The sequence below is a fragment of the Symphalangus syndactylus genome, chromosome 18 (assembly GCF_028878055.3).
Source record: "Symphalangus syndactylus isolate Jambi chromosome 18, NHGRI_mSymSyn1-v2.1_pri, whole genome shotgun sequence".
NCBI classification, from domain to species: Eukaryota; Metazoa; Chordata; class Mammalia; order Primates; family Hylobatidae; genus Symphalangus; species Symphalangus syndactylus.
In genome coordinates this window covers 62137821-62151694 of record NC_072440.2, presented here as the reverse complement: position 1 = coordinate 62151694, position 13874 = coordinate 62137821, and the positions used below count along the sequence as shown (strand labels likewise).

General features: G+C 47.7%; 1 protein-coding gene across 1 annotated transcript; it reads left to right on the top strand.

Moving 5' to 3' along the window:
• Positions 1 to 593: 593 nt before the first annotated feature.
• On the top strand, positions 594 to 5409 carry LHFPL7 (LHFPL tetraspan subfamily member 7). The gene is made up of 3 exons (XM_055254271.2): positions 594 to 940; positions 1928 to 2066; positions 4569 to 5409. Exons 1-3 carry the CDS (start codon positions 740 to 742, stop codon positions 4829 to 4831), a joined length of 603 nt encoding a protein of 200 aa, XP_055110246.1. The 5' UTR covers positions 594 to 739; the 3' UTR covers positions 4832 to 5409.
• Positions 5410 to 13874: the final 8465 nt, after the last annotated feature.

Below are 13874 nucleotides of genomic sequence, written 5' to 3'. Positions count from 1 at the left end.
GGTAGAAGCAGCCCTTTTGAACAGAGGAAGTTCGGTGGAAGAATAGATAAATGGGCCAGGTGCGGTGGCTCACGCCTGTAATCCCAGCACTTTGGAAGGCTGAGGTGGGCGGATCACAAGGTCAGGAGATCGAGACCATCCTGGCTAACATGGTGGAACCCGTCTCTACTAAAAATACAAAAAATTAGCTGGGTGTGGTGGCGGGCGCCTGTAGTCCCAGCTACTCGGGAGGCCGAAGCAGGAGAATGGCATGAACCCGGGAGGCGGAGCTTGCAGTGAGCCAAGATCACACCACTGCACTCCAGCCTGGGCCACAGAGCGAGACTCTGTCTCAAAAAAAAAAAAAAAAAAAAAAAGGATAAATGAATGAACGAACAAATGAACAAATGAAAGTATGGATGGAATATGAGAAGAGCCCTGCATGGACCAGTGAGGATGATGTGCCATGCAGAAGGTGCAAGGGCAAATGTTCAAAGGTCTTTAAGGGCTAACATTTATTCTAGGACTTGGAGGTTGTACTTCTAGAATTTATTAGGGCAAAGTAACCCCCACTACCAGACCACATTATTAGTACCTCCCATTTGCATCTCCAGGCTCAAGGGGGGCTGATGATCTGGGGTCTGATCATAACACCAGATCCCTGGCTAGGGAGCACCTCTGCCAGCCCGTTTCTCTCCTTGTCCCTGCAGTCTCCATCCGTAATCTTCCCTGTTGACCCCCAGGTCAGCAATACTGCCTAATGTGGAGCAGCGTGTGGGTAGCTCTGGGGCTTTCCCTGACCTGCACCTCAGCCCTCAGCCTCATCTCCCCTGCCTGGTTCCAGACCCCGACCTTCTCCTTTGGCATCCTCACCTACTGCTCCTGGCCTCAGGGCAACAGTTGGAACCAGAGCTGCTTGACCTTCAGTTCCCTGGAGGATATTCCTGACTTTGCCTGGAAGGTGAGAGCTGGCTCACCAAGTCACTGGGTCTTCAGGGGCTCGTTTAAACTCATCGTGGCAGGAAACCTGGCTGAGCGGAATTCCAGGAGGCTTTCCTCACTGCCTGAGTGTCCTAGTGCCTTCGAATTTGCCATTACTCTCCTTAAAACTGAGCACAGAGGTTCTTCATCCTGAAAGCCCTTCAGAAACACCTGTGCAACTTTGCAAAAATGCCAAGTTCTGTGCTCCACCCGGAGCCCCTGTCTCCGTAGGCGTGGAGTGGGGTCTAGCTACTGATAATTTAGCAAACATGCAGGATGATTCCAAAGGCAGCTGCCAGCCAATATAGCACCTTCGTGCAAATTAGGAAAAGGTGCCCCTTCTTTAGGATGCTCTACTGCCATCTGCTGGAAAGTCACTGTAATCAGTTTGCAAATCTATGATGGCCCCCAATGCGTCTCTAAGACTTGTGCAGTGTACAACCTGCACACTCTTACCTGGCCACCCTCTAAACACTGCTAGGTTTAAAAATGAAAGCTAAGGTGTTAAAGTCCCTGCTGTGATGCACATTGCCAAAATCAACAATGGGGAGAATGGGAAAGGACTCCTAGTCCAGCACCTCTAAGGAAGAATATACAGCCTTCAAAATTGATTGTTATAGGGGTACCAGGTGCCTCTCCTGATGAGCCTGGTGCTACCAGGTGCCTCTCCTGATGATCCTGGCATGTAGCAAGTGCCTAATAAAGGTATTATATGCTGGTCAGTCAATCTGGATCTTAATTCCGGCTCTACCACTTAATTACCCATGTGTTCTGAGGCAAATGACTTATGTTTCTTGGACTTTTATTGGACAGTTTATTTTCTTGGACAGTTTCTTTTTCTGTAAAATGGAGATCGTAATAGCACAAACCACATGCTGCGAGGACTCAGAAGCTGGTCAATGAGCAGAGGGAGCATCCACCTGCCCCTGTCCCAGCCAACACCCTTCCTTCTGTCTCTTCCCTGCAGGTCTCAGCTGTGATGCTCCTCGGAGGCTGGCTCCTGCTGGCCTTCAATGCAATTTTCCTCCTGTCTTGGGCTGTGGCCCCCAAAGGGCTGTGCCCAAGGAGAAGCAGTGTTCCAATGCCAGGGGTGCAGGCAGTGGCAGGTAAATCCAATGCACAGGCACATAGTCAGTGCTCTAGACATATTTATGGAATGAGTGAATGAATGAATGAGTCTGTGAGCAGAGCATGGCCTCTTGGGTCAGATCTCGGAGATAAACCCTAGGATTGTTGACTAGTCCTGGTCCTTTGGCAAGCCAGAAATCAGGGGGAGGGAGAGATGGCATCCTTAGTGTCACCCATTCCTGCTCTTAGCTGACCCAGTCCTAATAATCTGTCCCCCTTTGTTTCTCTCTCATTCATCCACTTCGTGTCATCCTTACCAGGGCCACCATACACAGTTGGGGATGTTGTGCACTGTGCAAGCTGTGCACAGTGCTGAAATCTAGCCCACACTTCACTTGCTAAACTGTGAACCTGCAAGACTGCATCTCTTGAGAAGGGTCACTTTTCTGTAATTTATACATAGCTTTTGAATGTACTAGCCAGGTCTTCATTGCAATCCTCATTCAATTAATTCTCCACCATCTCTTGCCTGGATTACAGCAATAAGCACCTCACAGGTCTCACTGCTGTCACTGCTCCCCCTTAGTGTTTATTTGGCCACACACTGGACAAATGAGTCCTGTTAAGCTGACATCAGATCATGCCACTCAGACTGGCTTATCCACCCTCCAATCACTTCCCATCATACTCAGAGTAAAATCTGAACTTCTTACCGTAGCCTATGAGGCTCCACCTAACCCAGTCCCCAGTCCCTCACCAACCTCATCTCTTCCTTCCTCTGCCAGGCTCAGTGTGCTCTGGCTATTCTGATTTGCAATCTGTTGCTCATATACACCATGCTTGCTCCCTCTGCTGGACTCCTCTTTCACCAGATTTTCGCAGGTCTTGCTACTCACTTCATTACGGGCTCTGCTCAGATATCACTGCCTCCATGAGGTCTTCCATGACTTCTAGCTAAGGGATCTTCCCTCTCCTTAGATTCTCTATTTTCTTACTTCGCTTTATATTTTTCATAGCACATACTTACCTGAAATGTCTAATCTGCCTAATTGATTATTGTCCCTCTTTCTCCAAAGAACATCAGCTCCATGAGGACAAGGACATGTCTGTCTGCCTTGTTATCACAAGCCCCTAGCACAGTGCTTCATACATAATAGGTGCCCAATAAACATTTGCTGAGTCAATTGATGGAGACATGATCCTTGTCCTAGGCATGCTTGCAGTGTCTAGTTGGTGGGGGGGTTGGAGGGCAGCAGTCAGTGGATATTTCACATGATGGGGATGAGCAAAGGATGCTAGAAAAAACTCCAGGAAGCACCTGACCCAGTTTATGGATGGGCCCAGTGTATGGATGGGTTAAGGCAAGCTTCTTGGAAGAGGTCCCACCTGAGCCAAGTCTGGAAGGATGAGTAGCAGTTAGTCAAGAGTACAAGGGCATTTCTGGTAATGGGAACATGAAGAACAAAGGCATGGAGACAAGGGAGCAAGGCATGTGCAGGGAACTGAAAGTAGACAAGGGTGGCTGGAGAGCAGCAAGGGAGGCCAGGGGATCTTCTGATTTCTGTTATGAGTGCCTTGGAAGCAAGAAGGTGTCCAATCATTTCATTAGTATCATTAATGTCCACTGCAGCACCTCTAACAGTTTTGATGAACGAACACGTGATTGCATGGGTAAGCTGGTGAATGGATGAATGAGTGTGTTGATAAGTGGATGGATGAACTGATGGATGAATAGATGGATACATTGGTGGATGGATGGATAGATGGACTGGTGGATGGATGAATGGATGGATGGAAGGATAGGAAAAATGGATAGAATGGAATATAGTTGGATGGATGTAGGATGAGGGATGGGTAGATGGATGGATTGGTGGGAGGCAAGTGGTTAAGTAGGAAGATGGACAAATGAATGGATGAGTGAATAAATAGGTGGATAGAGGGATGGAGAGAATAAGTGGAGATGAACATGGTTGAGTGGATGGATGAGCAGATGGACAGAAGGGTGGAAGTGTAGTTGAGTGAGTGGGTGGAAAAAAGGAGAGATGAGCCAATAAATAAGTGAATGGATGGATGGGTGGGTTAGGGAATTGCATAAATGAGTGGGTTGGTAAGTGGATGGATGAACAATGAATGAATGGGTGGATATTTTAGTGGATGGGTAAGGAAAATGGGTATACTGGATGGATGAATGGAAGATGAGGGTGGATGATGGGTGGGCAGATGGATGGGTGGGAGGCAGGTGGTTAAGTAGGAAGATGGATAGAAGGACGGATGTGTGAATGGATATGTAGATAGAAGGATGGAGGAAATAAGTGGGTAAGAGTATGCTTGAATGGATGGGTTAGTGAAGGGACAGATAGTTGGAAGCGTAGTTGAATGAGTGGGTAGACAAAAGGAGAGATGAGCCAATAAATAAGCAAATGAATGAATGGGTCGGTGGATAGATGGATGGGTGGATATAGGGTGGATGAGTCGTGGGATGGAAAGTTAGTGAGGTGCCCCTTGGACAACACATTGTCTTTCCTTCCTGCTATCTCCAGCTACTGCCATGATTGTGGGTCTGCTGATTTTCCCAATTGGCCTTGCCTCCCCATTCGTCAAGGAAGTGTGCGAAGCCTCCTCCATGTATTATGGTGGGAAGTGCCGGCTGGGTTGGGGTTACACGACTGCTATCCTCAATGCAGTCCTGGCCAGCCTCCTGCCCATCATCAGCTGGCGCCACACGACCAAAGTCCAAGGGAGGACCATCATCTTCTCCAGTGCCACCGAGAGAATCATCCTTGTGCCAGAAATGAACAAATAAAAATCTCCTGGGAGGAGCACAAAGGGCACACTCCAGAGTTTTCTGAAATCATCATGTAGCCAACTTCAAATCCCATCTCTGCCCCTTCTTGCTGCGTGACTTCAGGCAAGCCCCTTTACCTCTCTGGAATGGTTTTTTCTTCTGGAAAATGAAAGTTGAAATCATACCTACCTCCTAAGGTTGTTCTGAGAATTCACTGGAGATACTCTATGTAAATAAGGCACTTTGCACCATGTCTGGCACATAGCGTTCAATAAACATTGGCTACTATTATTACAATCCTTACCTCAAGGTAAGAGTTTGTGCTGAGAATTCAACATCTTTATGAAAACTGCCCAGGCTAATTCTGAGTTCATGGTTGTCACTCAAAAACTAAATTGTTTAATTGGCATGCGCATATTCTCTCTCCCTTCTCTTTTTATAATTCTTCCTTGTTTTAGAGCATTTGAAATTTATTTTCTCATCAAATATTTAGTGAGTGCCTATTATGTATAAGATTTTGAGTCAATAGGCTGGAAGCAGTGGCTCACACTTGTAATCCCAGCACTTTGGGAGGCTGAGACGGGTGGATCATGAGGTCGGGGGTTCGAGACCAGTCTGGCCAATATGGTGAAACCCCATCTCTACGAAAAATACAAAAATTAGCTGGGCGTGGTGGTGCACGCCTGTAGTCCCAGCTACTCAGGAGGCTGAGGCAGGAGAATTGCTTGAACACGGGAGGCGGAGGTTGCGGTGAGCTGAGATCTCACTGCTGCACTCCCACCTGGGAGACATAGGGAGACTCTGTCTCAAAAAATAAAAAAAAAATTTGAGCCAATGTTGGGTTGGGGAGAAGGAGTTAAGGACCTTTCTCACCCCTTATGCAAATAATCCCATTGATGTGGAAACTACACTGTTACTTGGGACCCTTTAGAATCCATTTCCAGCCTCTCTCTTCAGGCTCTTTCTTGTCACCCACCCAACCCCTGTGCCTCTCCTTCTAGCCACAGTAAACCTCTGAGCCCACAGAAGTCCTATTCCTGTGACAGGCCGGATCTCACCAAATGCAGCCCTCCATAACAACTGTTTCAGCACTGACCGAGTGGTTAAGTTTAATGTTAAAAGTCAGTGCCCTTATACAAAGGCTGGAATGTAACAAAAGCCCACCAAGAGTTTTGCCTAGGCCTTGCCTGGGCCTCAAAGCATGACAAAATAACAAAGGAATTCTTAGCAGGACACATTTTAGGATTAAACAAGTTTTACTGGGGGTCTGAAGAAACTCCCCAGGCCTCCACAAACAAGTTTATTAGAGATCTGAAGGAACCCCCCAAATCCCCGTGATTTAGCAGGAGACAAGATAAGGGTAATCATCCCATTACTTGGACCCATTTAGATTAGTAAATTTACTGAGGCTCCAGAGGAGGAAAGTCTTCAAGACTCAGACCTTAGTTGTAGATTAAAAGAAGTTAATTAATTAATTAATTAATTTTGAGATGGAGTTTTGCTCTTGTTGCCCAGGCTGGAGTGCAATGGCGTGATCTCAGCCCACTGCAACCTCTGCCTCCTGGGTTCAAGCGATTCTCCCGCCTCAACCTCCCAATTAGCTGAGATTACAGGCATGTGCCACCACACCCAGCTAATTTTTTTGTATTTTTAGTAGGGATGGGGTTTCACCATGTTGGCCAGGCTCATCTCGAGCCACTCATCACGGGCGATCCACTCATCACAGGCTCCCAAAGTGCTCGGATTACAGGCATGAGCCACCGCGCCCAGCCCACTTATGTCTTTAGATGACTGCACACTTACATGTAGACATATAACTTAGAATATACAAGCTCTGGAACACTTTGTAATTTTGAACTGGTCTGGCAATAATTTCCAGACCTTCTCCCTGTAACTGGTTACGGAAATAGAAACTCTGTTTCTCCCCGGTTCATCTGCATCTCGCTATTGGGCCACGAGAAATAGCAGCCTGACCCTCAGTTTGGTCCGGGAACATTCCCACCTCTACAGCTTGGCACATGCTGCTTCCTCTGCCAGGAGTCAATCTGTTAATTTCTCCTGTGTTGACACATTGCTCTTCTTCGGGAGCAGTACCCTAATATCCCTATAAAAAATGACCCACAGTTGGCCAGGCGCCGTGGCTCATGCCTGTAATCCCAGCACTTTGGGAGGCTGAGGTGGGTGGATCATGAGGTCAAGAGATCGAGACCAACCTGACCGACATGGTGAAACTCCATCTCTACTAAAAATACAAAAATTAGCTGGGGGAGGTGGCGCACATCTGTAGTCCCAGCTACTTGGGAGGCTGAGGCAGGATAATTGCTTGAACCTTGGAGGCAGAGGTTGCAGTGAGCCGAGATTGTGCCACTGTACTCCTTCCAGCCTGGCAACAGAGTGAGACTCCGTCTCAAAAAAAAAAAAAAAAAAAAAATGACCCACAGCCATTCTATGGCTACCTTGGGCTTTAAGATGGATAAATGAGCCCTTCTGGCAAATCAAGCCTGGTCAGAATGATTGATTCAGAGTTGGGCATGGGCTCTGTGGAAGCCAGCATGGAGGAGAATAGAAGCACGAGATGGAGAGAGGTGAAGCTCTAAGCTCTAAGAACTTCATTTGAACATCTGGACCCAGCCATACTTGACTCCTATCTGCAGAAGACATGGTCATAGGCAGCTCTAGGATGCCATCTCCTAGCATAGCTGCCCCAGAGGAAAGAGTGAACTTCTCTTTCCTCTCTTGGTATATATAAATCCCAGGGAAGGGGTCTGATTGGCCTGCAATGGGTCATGTGCTCACCCCTGGGCAGGGTGGGCCATGTCAGGAGTCTCATTAGAAGGCCACTGTTATAGTTCCCCAAAGTTGAGGGGGTGCTGGTACCAGAAGGAGGGAAGGATGCTGAGCAGGCAGAAACACGCAATGGCCAGTTCTTTCTTTAAGGGAGTCTTTCTTATCCCAATTTCACAGAAGTGAAAATCAAGGCTCAGAGAGGTAAAATTACTTGCCCAAGGCCAGTAAACTTGCCCAAAGCCCATCAGTGGCAGAGCTGGGATTTGAACCTAGGTCTGTCAGACTCTGTGATAGATGCAAAATAACACCTGGATTTGTTCCCTCTGTCCCCATCCATCCAGCTCATCATAATCAAACTCTTTTGGCTTCAAACACCCACCCAAGAATATACATGAACAACCCCCAGGAGTGATTCCATTGTTCTGAAGACACATAGATCACAGAGAACACAGCTTGTTATTTATCTTTCAGTATGAACAGTAAGAACAACTTGACAGCTTTTTAAAACAGAATAGAACAATAGAAAAAAAGTAGTAGCAAATCTAGGAAGATACCCCAAGGGGTTCAAATGGACTGAAGACCAGTGGTTCATTTCAAGTGTTACCAGAAGCACTTCAGTGCAAATCTGTCTCATGTGGGAAGATTCCTTAAGCCTCGGGCAGATCCCAGTACAAGGAGGGGCAAGTGGAAGCCAGCAAGTAGAAGCTCAAACTCAGTCTGCACATCACCCACTGGTGCTTGGAACATGCTGCCTCTTCTCTGTGATAACCTCACTATGGCCCCCAAGTTTCTTAATTTTCTCTTTGAACTGTTTCAGCAATGCCAAAGGGAATGATTCTCCAGCTGGTAAAGCAAAATCAGTTACAGAGAGACTCTGTCTTTATCTGGCAATAGAGGGAGTGCTGTAATTTTCTCTTCATCAAAACAAGAGGCATCCATTGTTTGCAAGGAGCCCTGCACCTACAAAGCCTGGAAATTACTGTGCCCACAAATTTGAAAAAAGAAAGCCAGGAAGACATTGGAAGGTCCCTGTGTGGGAAAGTCTCCACAATCCCGTTGGTCATTTGAATTCTGCTGGAGTTGACTTAGAAATGGACTGGCAAGCTGGCACTTCAAAAAGTGTCAAATTGTGCTCCTCTAGAGTTTATACCTGTCCTGGGCTCAAGCTCTCAATATGCACAGTGGCTTGGAAGCCAAAAAGATGGGGAGCTGGGAGCCCTTTCCTGACAGCAGAATCAGATGCAGACTGCAGTGTCAGTGTAGATGATGCCCAAGAACTGACAGCCTCATCATACCGAATTTCGGAGTTTCTCCAAGACACAGCCCAGGAGGGTCCAAGGCTCACCCTTTCCGGAGTTCTCCTCCTACAGCTGCATTCTTTTAAGTTTCAAAGTCTCACCTGAGAACCTAAGAAAGGTAGACGATGGGAACTCAGGACAAATGGGTTCCCACCCCCGTCCTCAGTGAGGCTGAGGGGCAGAGAGTTCCAGTGAATGAGGGTGGAGGGGCCAAGACTGAGTCCAGAACCAAAGGAGGCATTATTATCTTCATTTTGCAGAAGTGGAAACTGAGGCTAAGAGGTGTGAAAGGAAACTACCCCAAATCACTAAGGAAAACTCCAGCTGGAAACTGCTTAGGGCAAACATGCCTCTCATTCCATTCAAAGTTAGCCCTCTGCTCACTGAGCTAGATGCATATCTGATTGCCACCTTTGGAAAGGCTAATCAGAAACTGAAAAGAATGCAACCGTTTGTGTCTCACCCATCTGTGACCTGTAAGCTCCTTCCCCACTTCAAGTCTTCCTGTCTTTGCTTCAAGTTGTTTTGCCAATGTACTTCTTACATATATTGATTGCTGTCTCATTTCTCCCTAAGATGTATAAAACCAAGCTGTGCCCTGATCACCTTGGGCATGTGTCGTCAGGACTTCCTGAGTCTGTGTCACAGGCATGTCCTCAACCTTGGCAAAATAAACTTTCTAAATTAACTGAGACCTGCCTCAGATTTTCTGGGTTCACAGAGGTAAAGTCACTTGCCCAAGGCCACACAGCCATAGTACCAGACCTGGGATCCTACATTATTGTTCCCGGAATATGTGGACAGAGCTATATGACATGATTTTAGTTGGTATGGTAAGAAAGTCATTCTTTTTTTTTTTGAAACAGAGTCTCGCTCTGTTGCCACGCTGGAGTGCAGTGGCATGATCTCGGCTCACTGCAACCTCTGCCCAAGCGATTCTCCTGCTTCAGCCTCCTGAGTAGCTGGGACTACAAATGCATGCCACCATGCCCAGCTAATTTTTGTATTTTTAGTAGAGACAGGGTTTCACCATGTTGACCAGGATGGGCTCGATCTCCTGACCTGGTGATCTGCCCACCTTGGCCTCCCAAAGTGTTGGGATTACAGGCGTGAGCCACTGCGCCCAGCAGAGAAAGTCATTCTTGTTTCAACTCCCCTTTGAATCCTCCAAGAAGAAAGGCTCAAGGGGTACTAGCATGTCTTGAATGCCTCTCAAAGTCTTGCTACATCTCTCTGAGAGAGAGAAGGAACAGGCTTCAGACTCAAAGCCTTTGGTAAGAAATAGCATTTTTGTAAAATAATCATTATTTCCTTTGACAGCTACATTCTATTCTTTTTTTTTTTTTTTTTTGAGACAGAGTTTCACTCGTTGCTCAGGCTGGAGTGCAGTGGCGTGATCTTGGCTCACTGCAACCTCCACCTCCCGGGTTCAAGTGATTCTCCTGCCTCAGCTTCCCAAGTAGCTGGGATTACAGGCGCTCGCTACCATGCCTGGCTAATTTTTGTATTTTTAGTAGAGACAGGGTTTCACCATGTTGGCCAAGATGGACTCGAACTCCTGACCTCAGGTGATCCACTTGCCTTGGCCTCCCAAAGTGGTGGGATTACAGTTGTGAGCCACCATGGCCAGCCAAGACAGCGAACTTCTATTCTTTCTTTCTTTTTTTTTTTTTTTTGAGACAGAGTCTTGCTATCGCCCAGGCTGGAGTGCAGTGGCGCGATCTCGGCTCACTGCAGGCTCCGCCCCCCAGGGTTCACGCCATTCTCCTGCCTCAGCCTCCCGAGTAGCTGGGACTACAGGCGCCCACCACCTCGCCCGGCTAATTTTTTGTATTTTTAGTAGAGATGGGGTTTCACTGTGTTAGCCAGGATGGTCTCAATCTCCTGACCTCGTGATCTGCTCGCCTCGGCCTCCCAAAGTGCTGGGATTACAGGCGTGAGCCACCGCGCCCGGCCAGCAAACTTCTATTCTAAGAGCATCTGAAAAGAAAAAAAAAAGATGAGAGAGAAGAGGAATCCCATCACAGTCCCTGATTACACCCTTACTTCCCTTCCCCCTGGGCTACTGAGATCTCAGGCCTTGGAGAGAAGGACAGAGGGGAAGAAGGCAGATAAAATAAAATGGCATAACATGGCTGCCAGCTGTTCTGAAATGGGAAGGCGAGGGCCTCCCAAATTCTTGGCATGAAAAGTGCTTCTCAACTGCCCCAAGTTCTCTCCTATAAGCCAAAAGGAAGATTCTAGGAGAAAAGGAAATGGCAGATGGTTTAAAAAAAAATTGGAGCATCCAGAAAGGCCTTCACACTGCAGTCTTGCTCTGTGTAAGACCAGCATCATTCAGGTAGAAAATGTGAGCATAGACGCTATCCAAGTGCTCTTTGATATAAGGAGAGCAGGCAAAAGAAGGGGAGAGAGAAGGGGGAGGAGGAAAGGAATATGATGAAGGGGAAGGAAAAGAGAAAGGGGTGCAGGAAAGGGGGATGAAGAGAAGAGCGGGGGCCACGATGCCAACTACAGGTGCCCATGGAAACCAAGACCACTTCTTCAGCCCCACTGAGTCGTGAAAATGTGCCTCATGATCCAAGACCCATCTTTTCGCATCTATGCAAAGTTCAAGTGCATTTATTTATTTATTGAGATGGAGTTTCACTCTTGTCGCCCAGGCTGGAGTGCAGTGGTGCAATCTGAGCAGCTGGGATTATAGGCGCCCAGCACCACACCTGGCTAATTTTTTTGTATTTTTAGTAGAGACGGGGTTTCACCGTGTTAACCAGGATGGTCTTGAACTCCTGACCTCAGGTGATCCGCCCACCTCGGCCTCCCAAAGTGCTGGGATTACAGGAGTGAACCACCGTGCCCAGCCCGAGTGCATGTATTTAGAAAAGCCTTTACAAAAGCAAAAGTGTTCTCTTAGGACTTTTTTCCCTGTAAAATATATTGCGAATGATCAAAGGCCAATAGTGCATATGACCAGGCATCTGTGCACACGCAACAGGTGCCCAGCACTCCCCAGGTTTGGCCGTGCCAGGCAGCTGCAAACAACAGTGGCACCCTCCAGGAGGAGAGCCCATGGACAGAGTTCATGTTGAAGTCAGAGAAATGAGACTGGAGGCTTCAAGGGACAGTGGCAACATCACGACCAGTATTTGCTCTGAGATGCTTCCCCCAGGAGGAAGTGTATGTTCCAACTCAAAGAGCCCCTACCTGCCGGCTGCTGTGGGTTTCATTCTTGCCTCTGCTGGGAGTCTTCCAAGAAAGTGGTGATGTGGCCGGGCGCGGTGGCTCACGCTTGTAATCCCAGCACTTTGGGAGGCCGAGGCGGGCGGATCACGAGGTCAGGAGATCGAGACCATGGTGAAACCCCGTCTCTACTAAAAATACGAAAAATTAGCTGGGCATGGTGGCGGGCGCCTGTGGTCCCAGCTGCTCGGAGAGGCTGAGGCAGGAGAATGGCGTGAACCCGGGAGGCGGAGCTTGCAGTGAGCCGAGATTGCGCCACTGCACTCCAGCCTGGGCGACAGAGCGAGACTCCGTCTCACGAAAAAAAAAAAAAAAGAAAGTGGTGATGTGGCACACCCAGGCAGCCAATGCCACCTGCAAACTCCTCCTCTACTTTGCTGGCTTAGTTGGAAACCTTTTTCTATTTAAAATCTGAAGTTTTGATGGTGCTCATTATATCAGGCTGTGCTTCCATAGCTGAAAACTAGTTTTCCTCAGTCCATGTTTAGAGACTGATGGAGGTGGAGATCTGTGCAAGGTGCTCACTGCCTGATGACTATAGTTCTGAATGGCAGCCATGAGTACCAGCGATGTTGGGGGAAATGAACTTGTTGTCTTTGGGAGCATTGGAGGTGAGAAATGAGCTAGCTCAGCAGTCGAGATTCAGGGAAGTGTTAATTTAGAGCTATGCTCTCATGTCAAATGGCTGACTGGGAACCCCTCTTGTGCACTGGACCTTTGGGAATGTGGTAGACTCTGCAAAAATGGCCTCAATTATCTCCCAGCCTGGATCCATGCTCCTTTTCTTTTTTTGAGACAGAATTTTGCATTGTCGCCCAGGCTGAGGCACAGTGGCATGACCATGTCTCACTGCAGCCTCTATCTCCTGGGCTCAAGCGATCCTCCCACTTCAGCCTCCTGAGTAGCTGGGACCACAGACACACAGACACATGCTACTGCGTCCAGCTAATTTTAATTTTAATTTTTTTTTTTTGGAGAGACGGAGTCGAGTCGCATTATGTTGCCCAGGCTGATCTTGAACTCTTGGCCTCAAGTGATCCTCCTACTTTGGCCTCCCAAAGTGCTGGCATTACAGGGGTGAGCCACTGTGCCTGGCCCATGCTCCTTTTCAGTGTCACTTTCTAGAGACTCTCATCAGGAAGTACAGTCTATTTCCCTACCCTCTGAAGTTGGGCTTAATCATGTGACTTACTCCGACCAACAGAATGTGGCAGAAATGACTTTATGCCAGAGAAGCTGAGACCAAGAGACAGCGTGTGTTTCTGCTTACCTTCCAGGATCAGCCCTCATAGCCATGTAAACAAGCCTAAGCTAGCCTGCTGGAGGATGTGAGATGTGAAACCCAGTTTCCCCCACTGCCCTAGCCAACAGCCAGACAACCATCAGAAGCAGAGTTGCCTATCTGGACATCAGCTGGCCACAGACACATGAAGAAGTCTGAGGACAGAAGAACCTCCCAGCTGAACCTAGCCTGGGATGCTGACCCACAGAATTATGAGCTAAATACATGGCTGTTTTAAACCACTACGTTTTGGGTCATTTGTAATGCAGCATTACTTGTGGTAATAGCCAACTAATACAAGAGGTCAGAAGTGATTCACCTTTTCTGGGAAAAGGCCAGGCAGCTATTGCAAAAATCTGGCCCCATATAGGGTCACTGGGGTGTGAGTGGGAGGACACAGTCTTCAGAAGCAAGCATTTTTTCAAATTAAAAAAAAAGACAAAAAAAAAACGGA

Coding starts and splice junctions, on each gene's coding strand:
- LHFPL7 (XM_055254271.2), top strand. CDS start 740: ATGTGGAGCAGCGTGTGGGTAGCTCTGGGGCTTTCCCTGACCTGCACC. Junction 941..1,927: donor TTCCTGACTTTGCCTGGAAG/GTGAGAGCTGGC, acceptor TCTTCCCTGCAG/GTCTCAGCTGTGATGCTCCT. Junction 2,067..4,568: donor AGGGGTGCAGGCAGTGGCAG/GTAAATCCAATG, acceptor TGCTATCTCCAG/CTACTGCCATGATTGTGGGT.